Source organism: Puntigrus tetrazona, chromosome 8 (genome assembly GCF_018831695.1).
Source record: "Puntigrus tetrazona isolate hp1 chromosome 8, ASM1883169v1, whole genome shotgun sequence".
Taxonomy (NCBI): Eukaryota; Metazoa; Chordata; class Actinopteri; order Cypriniformes; family Cyprinidae; genus Puntigrus; species Puntigrus tetrazona.
Window position 1 is genome coordinate 10,536,117 of NC_056706.1, and position 27,839 is coordinate 10,563,955.

Here is a 27,839-nt window from a genome sequence, read left to right on the forward strand (position 1 = left end):
ACGCGCCGCGAGGCAAGTTTCTGTGGCGGAAGATTGGCGTCTGTTCACCCAGACAGAGCGGACTCCTCGCTGGGTTGAAGGCGGTGCTCCGTGGTCTTTGACGTTTCCATGACACTTGTACACAACCTATTTAGACAGCGAGAAACATGCCTATGAACAGCCGGGTTGTACACAGTTCAGACAGATGAAAACTCATACTGGTGAGTTGTCAGGAAAACCCTCGCAATCTATAAATATGCTGCTAGGCTGCCTATTACTTATTATTCTTCTTGCGAGTAACCGAGGTTATAAAAAAGACACGAACATGGAGACATGCCTGCTAGTTTAACAGAAAGCGTCAGACGGTGTACTTACATTGGGCGCTATATATGTATAATTTACCAGATTACCATGTGTATTTCGTCAGCAGGTTGAAATGAAGGGTTACCTTAAAACTTTAAACTGGATATTTAAACTCCAGCCTAAAAGCACCACTATAGGAAGACACAAAGACTCTGACCTCTGTCTGCAGGTAGGGCTGTTGAGCCTTATTTCTTCACAGCGTGTCCACTCATTATGTCATTTATTGATTACACTTTTAGTTATTCATCGTGATACGATGGTGATCTTATACTTAGTAGCTTATGACATATGGACTCCTACATGTCACTAGAGAGGACATTCACACGAGTGTTTCACACATTCACTGTGTTTCTGCTCAGAATAGTGGGGTGGATGAATGTCATGCTACTGTTGACTGGTGTGAAGCAGACGGCTGCTATGTTATCCGTGACTTAAACTCTGCCCACGGGACCTACGTCAATGACTGCCGGATACACAATGCCACAGTGCGTCTCTCTCCGGGAGACCAGCTTCACTTTGGCTATGGAGGATCAACCTATGAGCTGTGCATTGACCGCGAGAAATCAGTAAAATCTCTATATTGTGTCTTTTTCATGTATATTTCTTTTCATTAGCATTTTTTATTTAAAGACAGATAATATGGTAATTAATTATCATAAATGAAACCTGTAATATACATATTCAAGTTTATATTAAAATATATGATTGCCTTATATATATATATATATATATATATATATATATATATATATATATATATATATATATATATATATATATAATGATATATAAATAGCAATCTAAATTATAAAAAAATAAATCAAATGTTTTGTCTCACTCCCAAACAGCTTCCTATTCTGGGTGGCCGGTCTTCCTTTCCCCAGGCCTGGGTACGATCTCAGACCCCTTCTGTTTCACCCCATCCTCCCACTAAACCTCGTCCCATGAGTGCCGGGTCTAAACGGGGGCCAAATGCACCTGATCGCAAAACCCAATCTAGCGGACCCGGTAAAGACTTTTCAGCACACAATTTTTTCTCAGTCAAAAGCAAATATTAACTCATTATTACTTTTCTCTCAAGCATAAAGAAAATTATCAAAATAAACAATGTAAAATAATGCAGGTTTTGAAAAGATTTATTAGTGACTTACCAAAACCAGACTTTAAATTTTTTTTAAATAAAATTTGTTAATGGAAATAAAAGCTGAAAGTAAGCTGAAAAAACACAAAATATAAATATTAGATGTAAAACAAAAATTAGAAATGTACAATTTTTTGGATAAAACACCTAAATGATTAACTGACTAAATACAAACTAAAACTTAAAACAGAAACATAAACAATATAAACCTAAATTGTAATATAAAAAAATACATAAAGTTAACTAGAATTAAATGAAAAAAAGATAACATATAATAGTATAATATATTGCTAAATCTGAAATAATGCTATACACAAAACCAGTCTTAAGTCTCATGGGAATATTTGTAGCAATAGCCAACAATACATTGTATGGGTCAAAATTATGAATATATATAATTTTATAATTTTAAATTTTTTTGCCAAAAAATCATTAGGATATTAAGTTAATGATCCATGAAAATTGATTTCATTAAAAAAAAATTTGCACCCTCAAATTCCTGATTTTCAAATTTTCGATCAAGTTATCGCAACAATGGACCATACATGAATGTAAAACTTGTTTTTCCGATTTCTGATTTCAGATTATGTATAAATCTGGGAAATTTCCAAAAAAATTCCCATATAATGGTTTTGTAGTACATTTTAGATTTTTTTTGTTTTTGTTTTGCAGGAAGCTGGAGTGGTAATACAGGAAGAGCATGTTGTCTTAGAAGTAAGACTCAACATAACAATTCTCAAAGTATTGACGTCTTGCCAGTGGAGGAGGTGAGTTTAACATCCTGTTAAATACATTGCGTAAAAAAATGGCATATTGCTAGAGCTAAAAGGCTTATACAATACAATAACTGTGTTCATTCTCAGGAGGAGAGGTTGCATCGACTAGGAGATGGACACATTCGTGTGTCTGTGTGCTTTGAGGATGAGTCCCAAGGGAGGGATGATGCGATCGTGGCCCTGAAGGAGGAAGTGTCAGCTCTCAGGCTCCAGCTGTCTCAGAAGAAGCAGGGTGATCCAGATGTCACACACAGACTTCGCTGCCTGGAGAATGACATCAAAGAGAAGAAAGATCAGATACAACAGTTAAAGGAGCAGGTATGGTGTTACAGTCTCCTTAGTTACTTTACATTTTACATTATTTACAGTTTTGTGACTGTGATGGGTAAGACAACAGCTCCAGGAGCCGAAGAATGTGGCTTCAAGTCCTACCTGGCTCATCCCTATCTTGAAAGGGGTCTTCTGCAACCAAGTGCTAGCAGCAGATTCATTGTCAAACGCACAAACGCTTTTTTTCTGTACAATATACTGTAGTTCATTTTGCAGCACAGTATACGTTTAGTTATGGTAAATCGAAGGAACACAATGTGTTGTCTCCATCTCAAAAAAATAAACTTCATTTACATTAATTTAGTGTCTCGGTTAGGAATTGGAGTCACAATCTCGAGTGCTACAGTCTGAAATCTTAGGGGTCTTTCATGCACAACTTTTAAGAAGTTCATGGAAAAGTAGCACAGTGATTAAAGTTTCATTATTTATTTTGATGAAGATGTTTCTTCTCCCTTTGAAATCCTTCACATACTAATTAATTATTACCATGATTGCTCTGTCTCTTTAATGGATGTAGATGCTGGAACTTCAGAGGTGTTCTGGAGAGATGCTCGGACAGGCTGTGACAGAGAGAGATCAGAAGATCAGCAATCTTTTAGAACAGGTGGATAAATTGAGGAACGAAAAGAATTCATCTGCAGGTATGAGTATATTTACTGTATATGAATTCAGTTTCACCGTCTAGGAATAAAATGATCAAAATCAATCTAAAGTAAAGGGATTTATAATATAATATAATATAATATAATATTTTGTTTTAAATTCATCAAATAATCCTAAAAAAATCTACATGAATAATAATGAGAAATAATTTCTTCAATACCAAATCAGCAAATTAGAATGATTTTTGAAGGATCATATGATACACAGAATTGAAAAATGTTATTTCAAATATAATACAATTTTACAATATTACTGTTTTACTGTATTCATGATCACATAAATACAGCCTTTTCTTACCTTTTGTTCAGATTCTTCAGCCTTTGTGTGATACTAAGTATTTACTAAGTTGTTATAGTGTAATTATCAATAACATATTTGTTGCATCCAAGCACCATCCTTTTAGATCCGAGCAGTTAGTTATTTTATGTTTCATTTATTTATTTTTTTCTTTATTTAGCGTTGGCTGGCAGTTTGAAGAAAGATGTGTCTGCTCGGGAGAAACAAGCTCTTAAATTAGCGGCCGAGGTGGACAAGCTCACACAAGACCTCAGACAAAAAGACGCCAAACTAACAAGCATGATGGACAAGGTTTCAGCATCCCTCTCCTTCTCATCTCTCTGGAGATGTTTTAATGATGCTGTTTTCAAATGTTTTATCAGTTGAAGACAACTATTCCTTTTGTTTTGTGTTGTTTCAAAAGCTGAAAGACACCCAGAAGCATCAGAATGAGCTCCTTGCCAGACAGAGTGAAGTGGAATCACTCAAGAAAGTGAGTATGCTTCGTTTTTTTCTCCCACACCCAGTCCTGATCTCCACATGATTTAATAAACATGCAGCCTTTTAGACAACACGACCCAGGTGGGACTTGAACCCACAATCCCCAGCTCCGGAGGCTGATGCCTTATCCATTAGGCCACTGGGCCAGGCGAATGCTTTTTTTTTTTTATGAAATCTGGTGTTGTGCGTCTGTTCTTCATATGTGACACGCTCTTCAGGAACAGGCTTCTCTGCTGACAGAGATACACAGACTGAAGCAGCTTCACCAGCAGACGCAGCAGAGAGAACAGAGGGTTCAAGAAGAACTCAAACACATCCAGTCAAGGGTGAGTGAGCTGAGGACAGCAACAACAGTCTAGTTAGATGACTACTCTGATATCTATAATGCTAACGTATCTGAAATTCCCTTTAAAGTTTGACAGTTTTCGTGACCGGATTGTCAAGACTGTGCATGTTTCTGACAAAGAATCAGAACAAAAGGTGAGAAAATATTTCAAGCCAATCAGAAGCCAAGTTTACATCCAGGGAATATTTTGCATAAAAGGTATCCAGGAATAATATAAATTTAATGGCGCTGACACATTTTTTATCATGATTGAGCTAGATGATGACAAATCAAATTTGTAAAATCAACACTGTTATTGAGCTGAATTAGATCAGCATTGAACTGACTTGAGCTGAATAATGACGCTGCTTAATGAATAATGACATTACGGCTAAATTTAAATTCATTACTTGATTGATATAATTTTACAACATCAGCTGTTATTTTTCCGTTTGATTAATGTTGCTGCTTGAAAATAATTAGTTTTAATGTAAAGCTGCTTTGAACATCTGTGTTGTATAAATTGTTACATAAATGAATGTGACTTAACTTGAACTCGAGAAACGGATATAGTCAGGTGGACAACATTCATGATATCTTTGTGGTGCTCTTTTGTCATTTTTACAGCTTGCCAGTTTCAGTTTATATTCTGTCATTAAATTGAAAAGTTGTGTTGCCAGGATATTGAAAAATTCACTGGTTTGGACAGGCGTGCTGGTGAGAAAACTGTGCCAAAATGTCATTGCTGGATAAACTTTTTTTATATATTTGTTTTTATTTTGCAGGTGTTGGACAGTTTAACTGAGCTAATGGAACAGATGGAGATGTACAAAACAAAAGTGCGTGACTTTGAAATGAAACTCAGAGAGGAAGCTCGCATGCAGAGGGAAATGTTGGATGAGACCCAGAGATTTAGAGCCAGGCTGCAAGAATGTCAGGTATTAGTAGTTGGAAACATTGATTATGCCATTCAATGTTGTATGTTTGTGTTAAAGCATTGCTCGGCATGTTGTACAGCTCTCTTTGCATTTGTGTATAGAGACAAGTGCAAGATACATGCATTGCGGACACAGTGCTGATGGAAATATCTGGGCTGCAGGACATGAATTCGAGTCCTTCACTCAGCTGGATTCAGGAGCATTCACTTTCTATTATGAACGTCCTGTACAGAATACTGCAGAATGCTGCTCAGAGATTACAGACAGCAGGGGTTGATGTGTCATTGAAGACTGGAGGTAAGAAATACAACATATTGGGGAGAAACATTTATTTTACTATCTAGCATTACAAAGTCGTTTAAATTATTGGCTTAAATTTTGTTTAAAATATTATTATCATTTGTTTGGGCTAGGAGTACTGGGTGCGTTACAGATTCTGTGCCAGGACCACATGGACGTCCAGTCCAAACTAAGGAAACTGAAGGTATTGTAACAAAGTATTTCAAAATCAGAATCAGAAAGCGATTCTAAAGAAACATGCCTTTCTTTCTTGCTCTTAAGTCAGAGATGGAGGAGGTTCATGAGACAGAGATTCAGAGGAGAGATCTTCACGGTAGACTGGAGTTCATGCAAAAGCAGTTTGAGATGGAGAAACTTCAGGTGCTGTTGTCTCTCCAAAAACGCCAAGTCAAATTAAACTCATTTCATTTAATCTCTGAGGCACAGATCTCTTGAGGGGCGGTCTCAATTAGATTGTCATTTAAGCTTTTTCAGTTTTTTTAAATTATAGATAAAGCTCACCCCAGTTCAGGTGGAAATTTGTATATTAATGAAAGTATTTCAGAGAACTGACTCCAAGCTGATGGACTAGATTAATTAATTATCAAATCTGTTATTGATTCAGGCAGAAGAGGGACAGAGAGAGATGAAAAACACACTAATGCGGGAGCTGGAAGAGGTCAGGGCTGATCTACAGTCAGTGAGACTAATAGAGGTGAGTTATTTATCAACTCAAATAAAATACAGCTGACCTGAACTCTCACAAATGGTCCATATCTATATTTGATCTGATTTTTAAGGGCCTAGTCAAATATTTACCCATATGTGTTAGTTCCCAGCACCATATTGTTTATTTGCTTCTGCCCTTGTCACACATTAGAAAGTCAATTTCTGCCAAATACATTAAAAATGGTTTGGTGAATCATAACAATGACAAAATAGGTCGACAAAGTCTCATTTATACAATAACTTTGACTTTTAAAGACAATTATATCTTTTTTTTAATCTCAAAATTATGATGTAAACTTTTATCCTGTAATTTTTATGTCCCATCTATAATTTCTTATCTTAATATCTCATAACGTTTACTTTTTACCAGTTTCCAGCACATGGCCATATTGGTTATCTCTGATGTTATAAAATAAAAGTCAAATTATGGCATTAAAAATCATAATCATGAGACAAGTTACAACTAACATGAGTCATAAAAGAATTATGTGATAAAGTCATAAGAGTCATAAAGTTATAAAAACACTTTTTTGTGTGTGTTATATATATATTTTCCATATATTAGGCTTTTTATCTCCAAATTGTTACGTAGTAGCTAATAATTTCCACTTTTTAGGTCCGAATTGTGACATTTTGTCTCATAATTATGATTTCCCGAGCATGATGTCTTTTTCTATGTGGTGGAAAAAGGGGATCCATAGAATACAGAACATGTTCAGCTCCATGACTGTCGCTTTATTGCCTTCCAAGAGTGCCTTACGCAGGGAGATCGAGATGCGCAAGCTTGAGTGGCAAACCAAGATGGAAGAAGCCAAGATACGAGAGGCAGAGCTGATAGAAACACTAAGAGAATTTCATCTCAAAGAGGAGGAGAGGATCGAGAAGATGAAGCAGTGTGAGGAAACAACGGCCAAGGCCCTGCAGAGAGGAGCTGAAGAGGAGAGACACAAACACAGGCTCGAGGTAGACGAGTACAGGGAGCAGGTGCGACAACATGCATACACTATTGTTTCCATGGAGACACGAATAAACAAAGCTCAGCAGAGTGAGGAAAAATGGAAAGCGATGAAAGAGGAGAGAGACTCGCTGAAGGAGCAGCTCAAAGGTGAGCACAGGCAAAAAAAAAGAAATTACATTTAAAACAAAGAAACATTAGGATTTTAAATGAATAAGAAGTATTAGCTTATACAAGAAATATATGACCTTTTTTTATATACTGCAGTTTCGTATGTTACCTGTTGAGGGCAGCTTCTCAACACCCTTAGGTTACTAATTAAAACTAATTTGTGCAACAGATTTTGTGTGTCCTACATATGTGTTCTGTGTTTATTATCATGTTTACCCCGGTTGTGCTTGTCCCACAGAGGCGCTCGGGAGGCCGGAGGGCTTTGAAAGCAACAGCACATCTTACACATCAGAAACGCAACAGGAACCGGATCAAGCCGTAACGTCCCTCCGGTATAACAAAGCTCTCATGAATACCATAACTGCATCACCCATTATCCAAAACCTATGTTGTATATTATCTTGGAAAATATTTCACCCGTTTAGCCAGCAGGGCTGCTTCGGAAAACCAGTTTACATGGCTCGGCCTATCTTAGCGATTTATATATTGCATAAGTTACTGTGTAAACCCTCATCACATTCATTGCGAGAAGGATAATATCCATACACTCTTCTTGTGTTAATGAATAATGCATGAGGTTCATTATTTATTCATGCATTATTTATGAAACTCTTGATTAATAACTAATTACACAGTCTATGTCTCTCTCTTTAAATCATCTCATAGATCAGGCACTGTTAAATTGTAGCTGCAGATATGTCTCCTTTTCTACTTCCTTTAACTTTTACTATACGATTATCGTCAGAATGCTAAAATGTCCTAAATAATTTAATTACATTATAATGAAAACCACAGACAATGTATGCTTAATCAATATATGCTTTTTAAATTAATTACTTAATTATATTTCTCATTTATTCTGTGCTCATACCGAAACAACTGTATTCAGAATACAGTGTGTGTCAGAAATCAATGATGCAGTTTCTAATTGGACCTGCAGGGCATCTCTGGTCTCATCCCAACAGGAAGTGGTCAGTCAGAGCGAGATCATCAATGCTCTAAGCCGTGACCTGGCCCAGGCTCATGCTCGGCTTTCTGATATGACAGGTGCAGCACGATCAACACATTACAAGGTCAATATGTTGTAGTTGTGTTGTGTTTTTGAGCTTGTTTTTCTGTGTAGGAGAACTTAGTGAACAGCAGAAGTTAGAGTTGGAAAGTCATAAAGCTTTGGTGGTAGACCAGAAGATTCAACTGAGCATGCTCACGCAGAAGCTAAACATGATGTCGCAACTGGTGCAACAGAAAGATGAAGAGACAAATAAACTGGCAGAAAAATTGAGGTATGACACAGTACAATGAGCTCACAAACATCTAGATGCTAACTTATGCATTATATAACAAAAAATATATATTTTTGCTAGACAAACTGAAGAGGACCTGAAAAGCAAAGCAGCAGCAATCAGAGAGATGGAGAACGCAAGCTTTGTTCCACTTCATACCTCAGGCAACACTAAAGTGAGATAGCCAACAAACTGGACAATCATTTATCTAAACGACTTATCACTTTTGACATGTACAAGGATTAATATGCTTTCTTCTTCTTTTCTCCTGAATAGAAAATGACTGTATGATAACAGAATATTGAAACACATTAGCTGAATGAGTCCCACTGAATCACAAAATGAGCCGGATATTAGCTTTTTTGGAATTTCTTTTCATTAAGTATCTTGAAAATAATATTTGAGCGCAGCAGTTTTCAACGTGAATCATAATTCATAAGTTTTTCTAAATTGTAATAATATTTCACAATGTTTTTCTTGTTACTTAGCCTTAGTTAGAGGCTCCTTTCAATAGCGAAAACGAAACAGTCATGAAGTCTCACCGACCTCAAATTTTTTGAACAGTACTGTACATTCACAAGACAAAACGTGCAATGAAGAGAGAGTTCACAAGCACGAGAACTCATAGATCACAAACGGACACTTTGCTAACTGTTATATGGATGTTGTTTTCTTAGGATGTGGCACTCATGACAGCTCCTAATGATGTCATCAATCAGGGGTCAAAACACAAAGGTCATCGCCGCGAGGAAGCGATTCTTCAACAGCAGGAAGGTTTGCGTGACATGAGAGAGCGAATCAGAGCTCTTGAACAGAGGTGGCCTAGCAGTGAGTCTTATAATCCCTTATAACTAATGATCAAACCTTTGAATCTGGCAATCTTCATCTGATCCAATTCAGGCCAACATTAACCTACATTATCTTTTTTCTTCTGTACCGTTTACAGAGCGTCTGTCCCAGCAGGGGGAGCCAGAGAAACAGGGTCAGAAGGAGACTCAGAGGCTTCAGAGATCTGCTGCTCGGAGAGGATCCAGCACTTCTGTGGTATTAGATTTACGCATTCAGATCGAATATTTTATTGAAAAATTAGAATATGCATTCTTTATATCTTTCATGAAACCGTGAAGAAAAACACAAAAACATTATCATCTACTTCATAAACTTATATTAAACTTCTGCATGTGTATGTTACTGTGAAGTGTGTTATGAGCTCATTTGCTTCACGCAGAGCGGTTTTGCATTCCCTGAAGCTCTGACCGAGGCAGCACGAGAGCGTACAGCCAGACTGGACATGTCTGATGCTCTGGAGCTCAGTGAGAGAACAGTGAGTGCAGTACGCATTCAATCTAAATTGTGTGAAACATGCATCTGTGTCCCTGAGATTGCGCTCTATTTTGGGATTGCTTCAGTAAATCATTAATGATTATTATTTTTGGTCTTTGCTTTAGTACCTGGAGCTAGCGCGGGTGCTGAGTGAGGCTCTGGAGCTCAGCAACGGTGAGCTGTCAGGCTGTGCTAGTTTAAAGCACCTACCTCCCGACGAGAGACAGCACATATTCTCTATGAGACAAACAGACCTGGAGTTTGTGAGAACCCGCCTTGATCTACAGAACAGACAAAGCCAACAACAAGAACTACTGCTGCAGGAGAACCTCAGAGAGATACACACACTCAGGTGCAAAAAAAAGGAAAAACACCCTCATGACAAATAATTCCACCCCTCTTTCTCAGGGTTTTATAATTCTATACTGTTTTAAGATATTAAGAAGACACTGCATACTTCCTATATGTCCTTTATAGAGTGTTTTATATCTATCTATCTATCTATCTATCTATCTATCTATCTATCTATCTATCTATCTATCTATCTATCTATCTCTCTATATATAGAAAATTCTGCCTCTCAATATTACATTTATTAATACTAAATACTAAATAATAATGATAATACTAAATAATAATGTTTTTTAATGTAAAACTAATAATGTATCATACAATTTTATTTCAGATTGTAACATTAATAAGATGTTAAAAAATCATCTCTTCCTCAGTATTTAAATTTACATTCCATTTACATTTACATTTAATCACTTAGCAGACACTTTTATCCAAAGTGAATAAGAAAAATAAATGAATGAATAAATAAAAAGAAAACAGATATAGAATAAGAATAGAGCAAGCTAGTAGTAAGCTACATTTTTTGATTTTGTTAACTGTATATTAAATAAAATGAAAACAAATGATATTATAATGATTATTTTTTAGAGAGAGCCAGGTGCTGGGGTTCCAGACGCAGGCCGAGCTTGAAAATGTGAAGGCAGTACTGGAGACTCAGAGGCAAGAGACACAACAGCTTCGGCAGGCTCTACAGGACAGCATCAACCAGCTGCAGAGAAACCAGCAGGAACACAGTGTTACCAGCAGAAATAATAGGGTATCACACATACAAGCTCACGTAGAAAGTGAGAAAGTCTGACTGACACCATCTTTGTGATAGAGAGGAAAAAAAGCAAACATCAAAAAGTTGCACTTTCCCTGAACAAACTTGCATGCTGCTTACAATTCTGACTTGCAGACAAACAATTCTGACTTGTCCCTTAGTTTGTAAAAACAAACAATCGGACAAAATACAGATCACTGAGACTTATAAAGTCTCCAAGTCGTGGTGCTTTCATTCACAAATGAACAGATTCCTTTGCCTATATCCTATTGCTTGCATTTTTAACATTTCAGACACACTTTCTCCTCTCTCCTGTCTCTCTTAAAGGGACTCGTATTTCGCCCAGTGCCATCTATAACAAACACTTTCTCTACAGGGCCTTAGTCAGGAGAGAACGGACAGAAAGAGTGGAAGAGTGGGCCATCACAACTGCATACCAAATGAAAGCTATGAAAAGGTATGTGGCAGTGGCAACAGTGGATTGGTTTTAAATCAGTGCCCCGATGCAAGTGTGTGTGTGTATGTGTGTGTGTGTGTGTGTGTGTGTGTGTGTTTGATCTCCAGAACATATGTAAGGTCTAAATCCAAGCTGTCTGCCACAGGCTGCCTGGGGTTTTACAGAGAAACTCCACACTGTGCAATTAATAGATTTTTCAGCAGCACCACCAAATTTGTTCTTTCCTGAGCTCATAATCTTACTGCTATAAATGGAGCATGAATCTGTTCCTGTTCGTTTGATGTTAGACCTATTAAAAAACAGCACAGACAAAATACAAGAATGCATCTTTTTAATACTTTCGTCTGCCACAATAATTATCTTAATTAGGGGGCTTTTCTTAGCAAATATTCATTAAAGAAAATTATATGTCATGCATAATTAATTTGATTGAAATGAGACCTTTTTTACTGTGTGTCTGTGTGTGTGTGTTTGTAGACCCCAACAGTGAAGAAACGGACCTCACAGATGAGACTGAAAAGGAGAGAGAGTGATCTGGATAATCTAAAGAAAGAAATGGGGCAGAAACAGCAGATCTGTTCAATGGTCTCTGATTTGGCCAATCCCCTGCAAGCTCCCAAGAGCTCGCAACACCCCCTGCTCACTGAGGCCCACTGACATGAACACAACTGAAGAGCATGTTAAATTAATTATAGTAATAAAACAATAATAATAAATGCTATAACATTTCTATATTTATGTGTGTGTGTGTGTATATATACACACACACACACACACACACACACACATATATATAAAGCTCTCTATCTGGTGTATCTAAATTTATATACCTTTAAGTGCTGTTAATATTCATTGCCATTTCAGTGAAATTGCTAAACCTACACATAGGAGCCTGATAAAATGCTTATTTTAGAAATTTTCAAACTGCACTTTTTTTTTACCTCTAAATTCTTCATTTATAAACAAATGATCTTTCTGCAAGTTATGTTTCGCCCGAAGGTGGCGACATGTGATTCGACCAGTTCGTTCACAAACACGAATCCATTCATGAACGAAACAAATAACTGCTGCCTTCATGAGTGATCCACTGAATAATTTCCTCAACCGATTTGCTCAAAAACGCGCATTTATCCCTGACTGAAATACGTCAGTGTTTGTGAGTGAGTCATTAAATCATTCACTCGGCAGACTGGTTCAAAACTGCTAATTCATTCAAGAAGCAAACACTTTTAGTGTGCGGTGCAAGAGACCAGTAAGGATTGCTGCTGCTTTATTTGCTTTATTTGCTTTATTATAACACTTTTCTTTGACGGGGGAGTAATGGACAAGTGTCTAAAATGTAAGTTACCTCATATTAACTTATTGTTTATTAAACTGTTGTTTAAATATAGACACATAGCTTATAGACAGCCATAAAAATGAAGCAGTATGTCCTGCACCCACTTCCATATTCTAATGTAACAAACCTTGTTCATTAAAGTTTCATTTAATGAAACCTTGTACATTCAATTAATATTAATATTAATGATATTTATATCACTCAAAATCGGCAACTAGATGGTTTGGAAGTACGTCAATGTCGCCAAAAGTAAAGCTCTGCGTATCTCATTTTAAAGACATATAATATCTGAGGTATTAAAAGACATTCCTGTTCCCAGTTATATGCAAGAGTGCAAAAATCTGGTGTTTAACAACAAACATGCTTTTGGATTTAATATTAATCCATTGTGTGGGATCGTTTCCCAACTGTTCTCCACACATAGTCTCTTTTCTAAGGAAGAATTACCTTACTTTTTGTTCCTCACATCTGTTCCTCATTTACAGAGCCATCTGACAACAGGGTAGAGAATCAAAAAAAGGGGTGATGTATTACGTTAATTAAATACACTCAGTGCTGTGTAGACAGGCATCAAGGGTAAGTCTCTCCTCATCGTTTTGTCTGAATTACTGTCACACAACTCTGTTTGCTTGTTATGGGCAGAGGAGAATAGAAGAACATAATGGACAGTTTTCAATAAAGGAAGGCCCCTGGAAGTGATCATTAAATTTCATTATACAAGCAGATAGGATCACACGAATCCATCTGAAGTACCCAATTTACATTATCTATATTTGTTGACTTTTTTTTCTTTGAATGTAAATCAGATTATCAGCGAAATACCAGCGGACCCACGTCATATTTGAAATGATCCTCATCTTCCTCATTAGTGCTGATCACTATATGAAGTGGGTGGATGAATTCCAGCTGGCATCTGCTCCATTCAGACTGCTGGCATCAATCCAGCCCATTACAAGATCAAGAGAGGAAAATCAGTTCAATTATTGAAAGAAAGTCCAATTCTTTGTTCATGGTAATTCACATAGTACAAGCTATGCTGTGCTCCCTAACCGTCTCCTTCGATTAGAGACTGCTTCCCTGTGGCAAAATGTTGGTATTGCATTATCAGCTGGTATTTGCTCAAGTTTGATGCCATTTAACTGTAAATAAAGCTGACCGAAAAGTTCAGTATAGTGTCAAATATAATAAGGCTGTACTATACAGTTTATCTTGGGACTAAGTGTTTAACAGTTAGTTTTTTTTTCTGATTGCAGAGCTGTATATATATATTTTAAGTCTCACTTAAATGTAGTTTTGAGGCCACTGTAGGTGTTTAAACATTGATATTTTTTAAATGAATAGGATTTTAAAATGTTTTTAAAAGAAGCCTGTTCTAGTGCATTTATTCGATGCAAAATACATCAAAACTGTAATGCTGTCATTTTTTTTACACTTAAAATGTTCTGTTTAAATATATTTTAAAAAATATTTTTTTATTATTATTAATGTCAAAAACATTTTTTTGTATTCTTTGATAAAGAGAAATTGAGCTGAAATGGAAAGATTTTGCATCATTATAAATGTCTTTACTGTTTGGGCATGTCGATGTGAGTTAAGCACTGGAAAACTTTTATTATAAGGCATAATCTGTTCGTGTCATTGTTATTCGTGGTTGGCTATGTTTTTTGGACTGGATGTTCAGTGTATACATACATTCATGACCAGAAGTCTAAAGTCTGATGTTTTCATCGCATAGCCTATATAAAGATACTGACAGCATCCTACATCACAGATAGCCTCTGCTGAGGAGACTATAAAGGCAACTGAGTGCTGATGGACCATTTCATCAAAAGCTATTCTATCATTCACAGATATCCGGTGCTCTCTTGAGAGGGATCTGAAAGTGTAGGCATTTTCCCATCCTCTCCCCTCATGAAAATGCTGATGATTTCATGAAGGAGAATGACAGAAGCACTCTGAGAGGGTCCATAAATAGCAGCGGGTAGTGAGGTTGATGGGCCTAGCTAGGAGTTGGGATGGATTCCTTAATGACCAAAATAAATGGCCACTCAATCCATCCACAAACACAGTTTGTCTTCACCTGAATTCCCCTCTGACAGCCTGTCCTCCCTAAACAAATGTTCACTTCTGATGTAGTGTGCCACGCTCTAGATTTATTGTGTGTGAAGTCAGTCGATTCTGTCACAGACGTATTGTTCCTGCAGGTGGCACCACATACAGTAACGCAGAGAACTTGTACTTAATATTAATTCAGCTGAATATGTTTGAATTTGTATTTGAAATGTGTCGTATATTTCATTCCTTCACTCCACCTGTGACATTTCTGCTTTGCGTCACGAGCCTCAAGCACAGTTTGCTACACATACAGCACAGTTTTTGGTTCAGTTTTGGAGTTGGACGTAATGTAAAAGTCAATAACAGTCACCTGGGAATTAGGCTACACTGCATTTTTTGATTCACTATAATTGGCTAAGAAGAATCGACTCATAGGAGTCATTCATTAGGGAATTGTGTTCACTGAACTATATAAATGTTCTCTATTATAGATCAGTGGTTGTTCTGCATGGTTGTGAATCATTAGAAAAGAACCGTCTAATTCATTTGTGAATTGTGTTTACACTTGGGTCCACTTGCATTACTTCATATCAAAGATTTCATATGGTTTGTAACTATTTGTCTATTCATTAGAGTGCTGATATAGAGCCAGTCTGTGGATTAGCGGTGAAGGTTTTTCTGTGCGTGTAATTTTGTTAAATAAAGTTGATGAGTGAGTCGTTTTAACCATTCATTCAACTGATTTGTTAACAAACTCTGATTCATTCATTACAAGTTACTCTCACTGAATCGTTTACTCAGCTGAATCATTCAAAATGCAGGAAAGTCCATGAATACAGTAAGAGCCTACATACTATGTTTGCGTTGAAACAGACTTTGCGTCCATTAAAAAAACATGTTATATATAAATGTGCGTACGTACATTTCGACAGTAATTTTTTAAGGTATTATATTATCACATGTCAGCTGCAGAGGCTGCATTGCCTAGGTTTTTCTGTGGAGGTGTCTTATCTTAGCCCATGTTTCTGGGTGGTGGAATCAGGGTGTGTGTGTGTGTTTTCAAATGCGTTTGAAAATGCCGTCTGCAAGACTGGCTCCTCTTTGCAGATAACTTTGTTCTTGGGGCCCTCAAGGATGACATCATAATGGATGATCATATGGCAGCAGGAAGTGTTATCTGTGACATGTTCAGTCACAATAACCTCAAATGCACACAAACACACACACACACACACACACACACACACACACGCCATCCTACTCTTTCCCAAAAGACTGCTTTTTATCTACACAAGACACACACACACACCCATTCATATCCAGAAGCAGTCCCTGAAACCTCAGGGGGGATAAGTTGTGTTTGCAGTTAAAAAGGACTGTCTCCAACTCTGGGGTAGACAGAGGGTTGTGGATATGGTAGAAGCTTTTGTTTTGTTAATCTGTGAAAACAAGTGGAATATATTTCATAACAGTCACTTGAGTATTTGAATTTGGATCCTTTGGCTGAACCCGCTAAAAGTAAGTCTGGTACAGTTTTACACTGTTGTCGAGATTTAAAGAAATTCGAAGTAAGTTGTCTTAGCGGTAGTCTCACTTTCATACATCTTCAAATTTTGAATCTATCCATAGGAGACTATCAGATGTGTATTATATTTATTGATTTATTAAATAATACAGCGTATTTTTGCATTGTTTTTATGAACTATTTATCAATGATTAACAGGTCAATTAAAACATAATCCACTACTTTAAGTTATGTTTTTAAGTGCGCATGCATGTGTAGTATTTTAAATATTACCATTATATTCATACCATTTATACAAATATGAAAAAAAACCAGTTAAAAAAATAATAATAATAACTTCAGCTCCGTCTGCCTGCTTTAGACCTTGTTAATTGGACAATGTGCCGGATTCTGAACATCCTGCTGGCTCTTCTGAGTCGCTTTCTTTTTGCGGTGCATGGCATCCTGACGGTGTGGCGTGTGGTGGAGGTGACAGGCGAGCCCTCCTATTGGCTGCTGCTGACGGGTGTGGCACTGCTGGGGGTAGAGATGGCCATCACCATCAAATACACACGCAATGCTGAATGGAAATGGTGAGGTTATGATATCATTGACTAGACATGGAATATAATGAAATACTTTTGTGAAGTAAAGTGATGAAGTAAAAACAATAATACTGTAAAATATATTTTCATTTAAACCAAACTGTTGTTTTGAATTTTTTTATATACCGGTATTTTAAAATGACATTTATTGTTTTGATGGCAAAGCTGAATTTTTAGTACACAAATATGCTTTTTTTGATGCACAAGAAACATTATTACTAGGTTTTGCTGCTTAATACTTAATACATTTTTTAATGAACAGTAAAAAGAGATTAATTTAACAGCATGTTTTAAATGGACATTTTAGTAGTAGATTCTAAACGTTTCTACTATAATTAAAAATTAAATAAAAATATGAATTTCTTTCAAATAACAAGCAAAATGTTTGAATATTAAAATGTTAAATGATGAAGATTAACAACCAGTCATTTGATTTCCAATGACATGAACAGATTTTTGATTCATTGCACTTTGTTTGAGTTCTCTGACCTGACCATACTGTATATATATATATATATATATATATATATATATATATATATATATATATATATATATATATATATATATATATGATTTTGTACATCTACTATATATATGAATAATTATATATGGGTAGTTGTCAATGTGTCTTATGGTGTAACAGAAAAATATAAAAAATAACATTAATAACAAAAATAACATTGAAGATAAACCTCTCTAATGCTATTTGTAACTGTAAGAATAAAGATAAAATTTTAATATTTTTTTGGCTGTCACACCATAGGATGCAGTCCAATTTTAAAAAAAAAAATTCTAACAATTAATTTATCCTATTATCCTAAAAATATCATCTTTTGTTAAAGAAAAAAAAAAAGTTTGGAATGACAAGTGGATGAGTAAACAATGACAGAATTGTCCTTTTTTTGGTGAACTAATAAGGACTCTTTTCACTGACTGTGTAGGATGTGTTGTGTTTGGCAAAAATAGCTTTACCAATTGTCTCAGTCTCACAAAAAAGAGACTCCGTTTTACCTTTTTAAAATAACTTTGAGTTACTCCAAACGTTCTGGTACAAAAAAGAAACAGGGCTCAGAAGCAGGGTGCCATAATAATGATTAACGCTAACGAGAATGTGGGAAATTACATTCTTTTCTTTGAGCTCGACACTTCAGTCTGTCTTGCGGGGATGGGTGATAATAATAACCCCTTCTGTCGACGCAGAAAAAACAACCTTTGCATTCACACAGAGCAGCACATCATCATATTCAGTCAGACTTTATACAAAGGCATGTGCATTGAGATCACTGGTCTTGGAAATTTATTAATGAGACTCTGCCCTCCCTCTGACATGGACAGTGGACCTGCTGAGAACATCCTCCTTCCCTCAGCTCCACCATGATTTCCATCTGAACCTTTCTAACTTCTCTGCTGTACTGCTTTTCTATGCATACTATCTCTCTCCTGCACACTACACTTTGAAGTCTCTGTGCTCTTTAGAGAGGCTTGCCTGTGTCAGTGGGGATTTGCATAGCTAATGGGAGTAATTTGCAGTCTGCGTTGGGCTGATGTGCCTGCAGCACCGGACTCTGTGGTGTGACCCAGCTTTACCACCCAATCAGAAGAATCTGACACACATGCAACTGTTTAGAGGCTAAGTAGAAAGTAAAGCATAAGCATGTTCATTCATCCAACCATCCTCTAATGTGATGTTCCACTCTTTTGCAGGTTCTCACCTATGGTGTTTCTATATCTGAGCACTGTGATTCCCTCGGTCTGGTTCCTGGAACTGAACCTCCTACAGTCCAATTTGCCCATCAACTCCAGCACAAACTCTGACCCGCAATTCTTCTCCCAGATCGCGCTAACAACGGTGGGTGGAAAACAATCGTTAACAATAAAACTCTTGACTTGACCGGAAAAAAGAAGTTCAGCTTTGAACAAAATCACTTAGGATCTCTGTCTTTTTGCTGTGCGATAAACATACAATGTTGAGATGGAAACTGATGAATGCATAGAAAGCTTTTCTGTAAAGTGTCTGCAGTTCTGGGAAAAAAAAAAAATGAACGAGGAAGATTAATAGATTAGGAGTGGTAGAAAGCTCAGGTTCACATTTGACCTGCAGGCCATAAAAAAAACATAAACCCACTCACTAATAATCATAGCGCTATGAATCTGAACATGCCGGTTTCCTGTAACATTGCCTAATGCCTAGAGCAGTGGTAAATTTTGACTATAAAAATATTGAATCAGACTAGATAATATTTTTTTTTCAGAAAAAAAGGTATTTTTAGCACTAACAATTTAATTAAGAATGAAGATATAATTTTTTAAAGCTTATCTTTATTTTGAATCAAGAATAAAATGACAGGCTTTAATGTTCTTTAGCTAAACGTTGTCTAATACAACAAACTACTTAAACAGGGTACACAGGTAAATCTTAATACTAAATTGGGTTAAATTTAATATCATTTTAAAGGGCATTTCACAAATTTGAATTAAATGAAACGGACTTCGGAAGAATGCTAGGAATATTCTTAAGAAGTATATGTGGAAATACTAAATATTAGTAACTTCTTAAATTTAGAGGTAGTTGATCCAAAAATAAACATTTTGTCATCATTTACCCTCATGTGATTTCAAACCTGTATGACTTTCATTCTTATATTTGACATGAAAGAAGATATCTTGAAGGATGCTGGTAATCAAATAGCTGCATGGTGTCCATTGACTTCCACAGTATTTCTTTCCCTGCTACAGGAAAGTCAATGGGGATCAACAACTGTTTGGTTCTTCAAAATGTGTTTTGTGTTCAACATAAGAAAGAAACCTGCACAGGTTTGGAATAATGTGAGAGTGAGTAAAAGATGACACAACCATTCCTTTAGGTTCAAATCCAAGCTCAAGTGTTTTTATACAGCTACATAAAATGGTCACACATACACAACTTGATCCTGTATTTAAAGGTTTAGACTTCTCTTTCTGACAGCTTTGCATCTGAATAATCGGAATATTTTTTAAATACCGATAATTGTTTTTTTGTCATGACTTTGTGTGGGAGGAAAGCTGAGTATTTCATAAGAATATGCTCCAAAAGCTAATCAGTGACTTTGCTGAAAAGCTTTTTTGAAACCATATCATCTCAGTTGTCCTCTTTCATTAAGTTAATCCTCCAATGGATCTTTTGTTAAGGCACTCCAATGAGTCAAAGCAATCATTTTTCCTTATAAACTGTTTGAACCTTTTTAATCTGCTGTTACAATAACATCTTAACAACAATTTTGATTCATCCATTCAAATTATCACAGTCTCGCTGTGTGCTCTCACTGTCTGGTCTGTTACCATGGTGATTAGCCTATTTGTGTGTGTGTGAGACAGGGGTTGGCAGAACTTGATCCTGAGAACTGGGTGGAGGCTCTTGAGCAGACCATGCTGATCGTTTTGGTTCTGGGCCGCTGGCTGATGCCGAAGGGTGACATGTCACGTGACCAGCTATCCCAGCTCCTTATGGTTTACGTGGGGCTTGGAGCGGATATCCTGGACATATTTGACACGTTTAAGGAGCCACAAGTGAAGACCAAGCAGGCCGTGATTATTGTTGGGCTAAGTTTGTTCTCCTGGGCCTTGATGCAGTTTCCTCTTGTTCTTACCCAGACCAGCCGGCCCAAGGTCCAGGTGGAGGATCAGTCAGAGACCGCCCAGCTGGGGCGAGCTGGCTTGACAGTTTCCTGCTGCTCCAGTGAAGTCTGGAGTCTTCTGCTAACGGTGGGTCTGCAGGATGGACCATTCCTGATTTACCGCCTGTACCTCATGATACGTGAGAATGTTCTGAACCAGCTGATGATCTTCTTCACGTGCAAAAATATCCTAATTGTTTTGCTGGAGGTCTACAGGATCTGTGTTATCCACTTTGAGCAGAGCAATCTGAGAAGTGGAACTGAGTCATGTGACCCATCTCATGAACATTCAGAATGGACTGATGGAGAAGCTATAGAATCCAGCTGTCAGGAATAGATTATATTCACACTTAATGAAAATACTGTCTGTATTTTGAAAATTCTGTCTGTCTATCTGTCTGTCTGTCTGTCTGTCTGTCTGTCTGTCTGTCCGTCCGTATAGATAGACTTAAAAAAAAAATGTACGGATAACAGTTTTGGAAGTTTAAACTCAAAATGTGTTCTTCAATTACATTCAAAGCTTTAGATTCTGAAGTACGACAATCAGCATAGACAGCACAACACAGCACAATCTGTGGCGGCTGCTGTACCACTTGAGGCCAGCAGATGACAGTGTGAACAAACTCAATGGCAGTACAGAGCTCTGATGAAATTCGGAAATTGCTCTGGAGATCACGACGCCTCTTCAACTGTACCCTGACGCACACCCTCCGCGCGCAGCAACCTGTGACATTTTAGCATCTAACATCAGATCAATAGGTAACAAATCAGTTCCTGAGTGCTTCCCGATGTTTGTGAAGGATGTGTCCACGGCTATCTCATTACTCAAAGTTCAAGCCTTCCTTCTTGTAACTCTTGTATCTTTTTGACGGCGACACGTTTGATTGAAGTACTGTCACGAAGACCAAAATAGCATGCCAAAAAATCTGTGAGACTGGAACACACAGCTCCCGTCAATCAGGGAGGAAACACACATGCGGTTTATTAAAATGTCAGTTAATTAGGATATCAGTAAGAGTAAAAATCACGTATCATGTACCGTCATGATTATTGTTTGTTTTGACAAGCTCTCAGATAGCTGGCCAAGCTAAAAGAGAGAAAGAAACCTGACAGATGTGAATAGAGGAAGACAGAGAGGGAAACACCTCAAAGAGAGCTCTGTCATTAGTGCTGTTCTGTCACAAAATCTTTCATTCCTGTGATGGCTGACAGTGCCTGTGACAAAAGAACCAGACAAAAACAGGGCAACAGTCTTTCTTGTGTTTTTTTTCTCCCTCTCTGTCTGTCTATCTCTCTCCTTCTGTACTCGGCTCTCCATTAAAATAAATCATAAACAATTAAAGTCCCCTGAGAACAACGTAACACAATGAAACTGTCCTGCATCTTTTCCTGCCACCCATCTGCCACCCTGCATTTTTTTTTCGACTCCCCAGAGTGCACATTTTCATTTTCAAAGTCCGAAATCACACGCTTGCGGATACTGTAATGTGCCGGATGCGGCGAGGATGGAGGACAGGAGTGAGTAAGAGAAGGAGAAAGAAAAAGGTAAAGAAAGGAGAGCGAAGAGCAGATTGTTGGAGGAGAGAGATGAACTGCATGCTTTAATGAGATTTGAACTCGTGGGAGGAGACACGCAGTCAGCTGATCAAACGGTTAAACAACGACCTGCCCTAGATAGACAGAAGAGAAGAGTGGAGAGGAAAAAAGGAAAGTGTGCAGCTATGAACGGTTTGGAAAGGTTCAGCTCAAAAATGGAAAAATGTTCGAAAGGTATGGAAAGGTCCAGAAAGGAAAGTGTGCAGAGGTTTCTAATTTGGAAGGGTTTAAGAAAAGTAAAATTAAACGCCCTTAACCTTTCCTCATAACTTTTTCAGGACACAAAAAAAATATTTTAATGGATGTTTTAATACATTTGTGCACCTTGTTCAAGGTTTTGTCAATTTTGACTGTATGGACAAAATATCATTTTTGTGTTCTGTGTTCTGAAAGTCATACAAAGTTTGGAATCACATTAGACTGAATAAATGATAACAGTATTTTTAACTAACAGAGAAAACCCACAAACCCACATATAAATACTTATATTCTAATATTCCTTCATTTAAAACATATATACTCAAGTAATGACTACCTTTAGATGAACAGGTGCGTACCTGTAGAACAACACTTGACAAGAATCACATGACTAACTTTTCCTCTGACTCACAACGCATATATAAACAGCACATATGTGAAAAAAGCGGCATGGAACTGCAACAGCAGGCACACGTTGTTCTGTCAATGTGAAACGGGCCTTAAACATCCACTCGCTGCCTCAAAACTCCATCTGTACTAAGAAATTTGATCAGCTCTTGTTACTGTCAGTCCTTTTTACCAAGATATAGAGTAATAGCACTTAACTTGAACTATTTTATGGCATATTTATAAATGATTGAAGCTGTATGTTAGCGACCGGGAGCACAAAGCACCAAAGTGGTGCAATGTGACAGCTATACATTACAATCTATAAGTAATCTGACAGTAAATGCCACTGTTTTGTAGTACATTTATAAAATACATTTATTTCTCATATAAAATCTAATTTTACTTTCTGCCTATTTCCCCCCTCGAGCTGATCTAAATCGTCTGCAGTCATCACACGTGTATTTTGCATAATTTAAGGCTCATACATCATGAGCTGTCCATCACTTTCCCTGGGGCTTTTTATCAGATGATTCAACATATGACAACATTAAGTCTCTTTTTCCGCCCCCTCTGCTGCTCACCCACTGCACTGCACTCACCCGCTGTCGCTGCCATGGCTAACAATTAACAGATTTTGAATAATTAAATAAATAATACCAGTTTTTTAAACAGATAACTTTGACTCTGTCTATGTTCGCACAGTCTGTGTGTGGGATTGACAGCCATATTTAACTGGCTACAAACAGGTCGTTCGTATGAGCTTGTTTTTCCAAAGTACTACTTTTACGTCGTTTTCTACGGAGCTAAATGTTGCCCTGGATTATCGCGACTAAATTTAAATGACTAGTTCACCCAAAAATGAAAATAAGCCTGTACTTTACTCTCCTTTGAGGCACCTTAGGTGCATATGACATTGAAAAATTGTCCTGACAATTCCAAGCAACATCATTGTAGTTTAACAGTGTTTAACAGTCCAAAACATGTCAAATAAAGCACACACATCCATAATAAAATATGCCTCACATGGCTCTGGGGCATGAATGAAAGCCTCCTGTAGCATCCAATCTATGCATTTTTGTAAGAAAATATAATAAACACTTCTTTCTTGCTTGCGCTATCTGTCTTACTCGGATGACATAAAAATAAACACAATAAATTCTCTGCTTTCGTCACTAAACACACAACGCCGACATAAACATCATCCGCCGGAGCGAATTCTGTGTACCACAGTTAGTCGACGTGAGAGAAATTATTTATTTTTTGAAGTATGAATGGTTCTTAAATAAGTTGGTTGGTTTGGCTCCTCAGTGTACAAGACATGATTACGGCCTTGACGTGCCAGACAGCTGTTGTCCACTATAATCCCGTTCACACAGCAGGGGTTTGTCAAAAATGTGGGTATGAGTTCTGAAAATATATACATTTGAATTTGTATATACACTGCTAGTCATTCTGATAATCAGCTGAAATGTGTACGAATTGAAGCATGAAATACAGGACTGACAACTATATTTTGCTGCTGTGTGGCTTCTTAGAAAGATAAAGAAAGTGAAATCCAGAGCTTCAGAAGACCACCTCATGACTTGAACTGCTTTAGCTTACCAGAATACACCATTAATACTAAAAAAAAAAAATTTGCTTTGAAATACTAGTTCTGATTCAACGGTATTTACATTTTCTTGCATCCATATTTGTGAAGGAGCATGTGATGCAGAAATGTTGTAAACCACAAATACTCAATCAAACTTTTCAACCACATTAAAATTGGTTTGTTTTAACAGTTTTTTTGTTAGAAGATTATAATGATTTTTAAGAATAATTCATGCATGCATGCGATGACAAATTCTGAATAGAGTTTGATATAAGGCCAATCATGAGAGCTCTGTTATCTTCACAACCATTAGTTGTGTAGTAGCATTTTATCATGGTTTGCGCAAAGTAAGATTGTACTAGTTATAAATAGTTCACCCAAAAATGAAAATTCTGTGCTATGGAAAATACCAAAAAACAGCCTGATTACCATCTTTCTTCAAAAAAAATCGGCCTTTGCGTTCAGCAGAATAAAAAAATTTATACACATTTGGAACTACTGCAGGGTGAATAAATGATGATTTCATTTTTCAGTGAACTATTCCTTTAACTTTTGTATTTTCTTTGAAAAAAAGTTTCTGGTTGTTTTGCTACTGCAAATTGCTATCAATGTAAATATAATTTAATGGTTGCATGCAGAATTCATCAATAGTAAAAAAATCACGAAGAAGATCTCTTTAATGTCTCAATCTCTTTTAGACAGCCATAAGATAAAACGCACAAGTTTAATTCTTAATTCTCCTGCTTCTCAGATTTTTCTCTTGAGTGAAATACCCCAGTGACTTTGCACGAGTCTCCTCAAGAGTTTTAGATATCAAAGTCTGCAATCATCAGTCAGAGATTTCAATATGAACTCTCATCAAAAGCTCCAGTGGAGGTCACTCCCAACACCCTTTATTTTTTGATTGATATGAAAATCGAGAGGTCATTTAAGTCTCCTGAGATATGAAAGAACATCCTCTGAGCATTTTTGCTCTGGACATGCACTTTCACATTCAGCAAAAATCATTTCCCCAAAACTCCCACAGTCTTTCCACACGTTTTCATGGCTCAAGTTCATGTGTCTGAGGTCTATAATTTCCGGGCAGAGGGCAGACTCGTGGGTGGACATTTTTCTGAATCCTTTCACATGAATTACTCAGATAGTCTTATTGAAGTCATCAACCTGATGACACTTCAATAAGATCATCCGAGAATAATGATGAGATGATTTTGTCACCATAATTGACTAAATATATTCAGCAAGCATCACGTGCAATCATAAAGTATGAGACGCCATTCTGTCATGAGATGACAGAAAACACAGTTCATAATGATTAACCTAATTTTCAGTAGCTGCTGTAGCCTACAGTGAACAACTTCTTAGTGTACTGTATGTGTATTAAGAGCCCGGATACCGATTCTAGAAATAAGTTTGACACATTTACTTGTTGGATCCATTATACTTGGCTTATTTACATCAGTTCTGGAGGCGAAAGAGGGCAAAGAGGGTTTTAATTTGAGCCAAAGTGGCACAGAGGAGCGTAATATCCTGATTCATTTGTGTAATTGCTCATCCACTCTGTCCATCACAGAAAGAGTTTGGAGTTGTTGACAGTGACTTGTATGCTGAATGTGTGCTTTTGTGAAATAAAACACACTGCACTTTATGTTGGATTTTGAAGCTGGATGATCTGCTCTTGTATTTCCCACAAGCAGTAGCACAGCTGACAAAAATATGTTCTAAGAACCTTTTGCTAACGTTCCCTTCAAGTAACGAAAAAGTTCGTTTTTAATGTTTTGTGGATGGTCAGACACGTTTTAATACCAGTTTTCTTGATTATACGAATTGTAAAGGAACGTTGCATTTTATCATTTTGAAAACATTTGAAGGATCTTTGAACGTTTTGAATCACGCGTGACGAATGTCTAGCTAAAAGGTTTCAGAAAAGAGCGTTCCATGAACAGTCTATAAACAATACATTTGTCCAAAACACCAGATAACATTTACCAACAAAGAACTTTTTGTGCGTAGCTACCGTGCTAGAACATTAGCTCATTTCTAAACAGCGTTCCGGGTTAGCTGTGATTTCACTAGCAGACATTCATATATATTCATACATTTATGATATGCACCATTTGATTTCAACTTTTTCTAAAGAAATGAATGCTTTTATTCAGCAACTCATTTTATTCAGACTGCATTAAATTAATCAAAAGTGAGAGTAAAGACATTCCTGTTACAAACTATTTCTATTTCAAATGTTCTTTTGAATTTTTATCTGAAAAAAAAAAAGCATCTTGCGTCTTGCATCTTGAAATCCTTCCTCGATCACTACTTCAAAAATCACACTTTCAATACATATTAAAAGTTATTGTAATGGTAATAATAATTAACAATAAAGGTTTTACTGTATTTATGATCGAATTTATGTTAAAAAAATTACAAATTCTGATCATATAAACAAGCTTCATTAGTTGCATTAATTAGGCAGATTTTCTCAGTTCAACCCCCTGATTATGGTTGAGTCTGTCACACTGAGAATCCAGTTGGAAAACAGCTTCATTTCCTCTTCTCAAGAGTTACAGAGTATGTTCAGCTCCTAAACCGAGAGAGGAAGTGTTATCTGCACCCTGCACCCTGCCTCCAGACAGAGTCAGTCAGTCAGTCTCAGACTGAGTGCGGAAGGGCTTACCGAAGCCTTTTCAGGGGTGTCGAGTCGGGGATGAAGCTATCTGTGAGCAGCGCTCTGGCGTTTTCTTAAGGAAGGAGTGCAGCTTGAGAGATATATAAATATATATATATATAAATATATATATGTGCATGCTCTCTCACTCTCACACACACAAACTCGCACACAGAGTTCAAACATCTTCACTGGCAAACAGGAAGATGTGTGTGATAATTTGACTTTAAAAGCATTCCGCTTCCAGAAACGAGTGGAAATATCTGTGGCAGGCCTGAATCTGAGCTTTCAGAAGTACATGCGGTGCATTAATAAGCACCGCTAGCCTCTGCGAATTTACACAGAACTACACAAACTGTACAAATAGGAAATCAATAATAGCATTACGCACACAAATACACGTATATGAGATTCATACCAGGGTATCAGAAGTATAAAGGCAGAATAAAATACGATTCTGATGATACCATAGCTGCATGGTAAAAGATTGTGGTCAGTGTTTGAGACTAAAGATCCTCTATAAGTGCCTTTGAATATTTAAAACAAAACTTTGAAAGAGTTAGACTTCCAGTTTCACAAGATTACAGAAAATATGTCGAGGCAACTTTCGCATCTGCAGCCTATCTATATTTGC

The 27,839-nt window shown here is 36.9% G+C and overlaps 2 protein-coding genes and 1 non-coding gene across 4 annotated transcripts; 2 read left to right on the top strand and 1 right to left on the bottom strand.

Annotated features, from left to right (window-relative positions):
* Positions 1-26: 26 nt before the first annotated feature.
* On the top strand, positions 27-15,675 carry fhad1 (forkhead-associated (FHA) phosphopeptide binding domain 1). Of its 2 annotated transcripts, none has more exons than XM_043246117.1 (28): positions 27-200; positions 407-511; positions 702-908; positions 1,191-1,350; positions 2,156-2,250; positions 2,347-2,577; positions 3,107-3,230; positions 3,710-3,840; positions 3,953-4,021; positions 4,248-4,355; positions 4,444-4,509; positions 5,140-5,292; positions 5,394-5,589; positions 5,706-5,776; positions 5,854-5,952; positions 6,197-6,286; positions 7,051-7,405; positions 7,665-7,758; positions 8,367-8,473; positions 8,550-8,709; positions 8,791-8,884; positions 9,387-9,537; positions 9,656-9,753; positions 9,938-10,033; positions 10,158-10,384; positions 10,975-11,143; positions 11,526-11,606; positions 12,084-15,675. In XM_043246117.1, exons 2-28 carry the CDS (start codon positions 416-418, stop codon positions 12,261-12,263), a joined length of 3,708 nt encoding a protein of 1,235 aa, XP_043102052.1. In that variant the 5' UTR covers positions 27-200; positions 407-415; the 3' UTR covers positions 12,264-15,675. The 2 variants fall into 2 exon arrangements, with proteins under 2 accessions (XP_043102052.1, XP_043102053.1); XM_043246118.1 differs by having other exon boundaries at positions 410-511.
* On the bottom strand, positions 4,103-4,175 carry trnar-ccg. The gene has a single exon. It is a non-coding gene; the product is annotated as a tRNA-Arg (tRNA).
* A 1,109-nt stretch (positions 15,676-16,784) lies between the features above and the next one.
* Positions 16,785-21,144, top strand: LOC122351073 (transmembrane protein 26). Its single transcript, XM_043247927.1, has 3 exons — positions 16,785-17,097; positions 18,817-18,961; positions 20,467-21,144. The coding sequence occupies exons 1-3, from the start codon at positions 16,904-16,906 to the stop codon at positions 21,100-21,102; spliced, it is 975 nt and encodes a 324-aa protein (XP_043103862.1). The 5' UTR covers positions 16,785-16,903; the 3' UTR covers positions 21,103-21,144.
* The last annotated feature ends 6,695 nt before the right edge of the window (positions 21,145-27,839 follow it).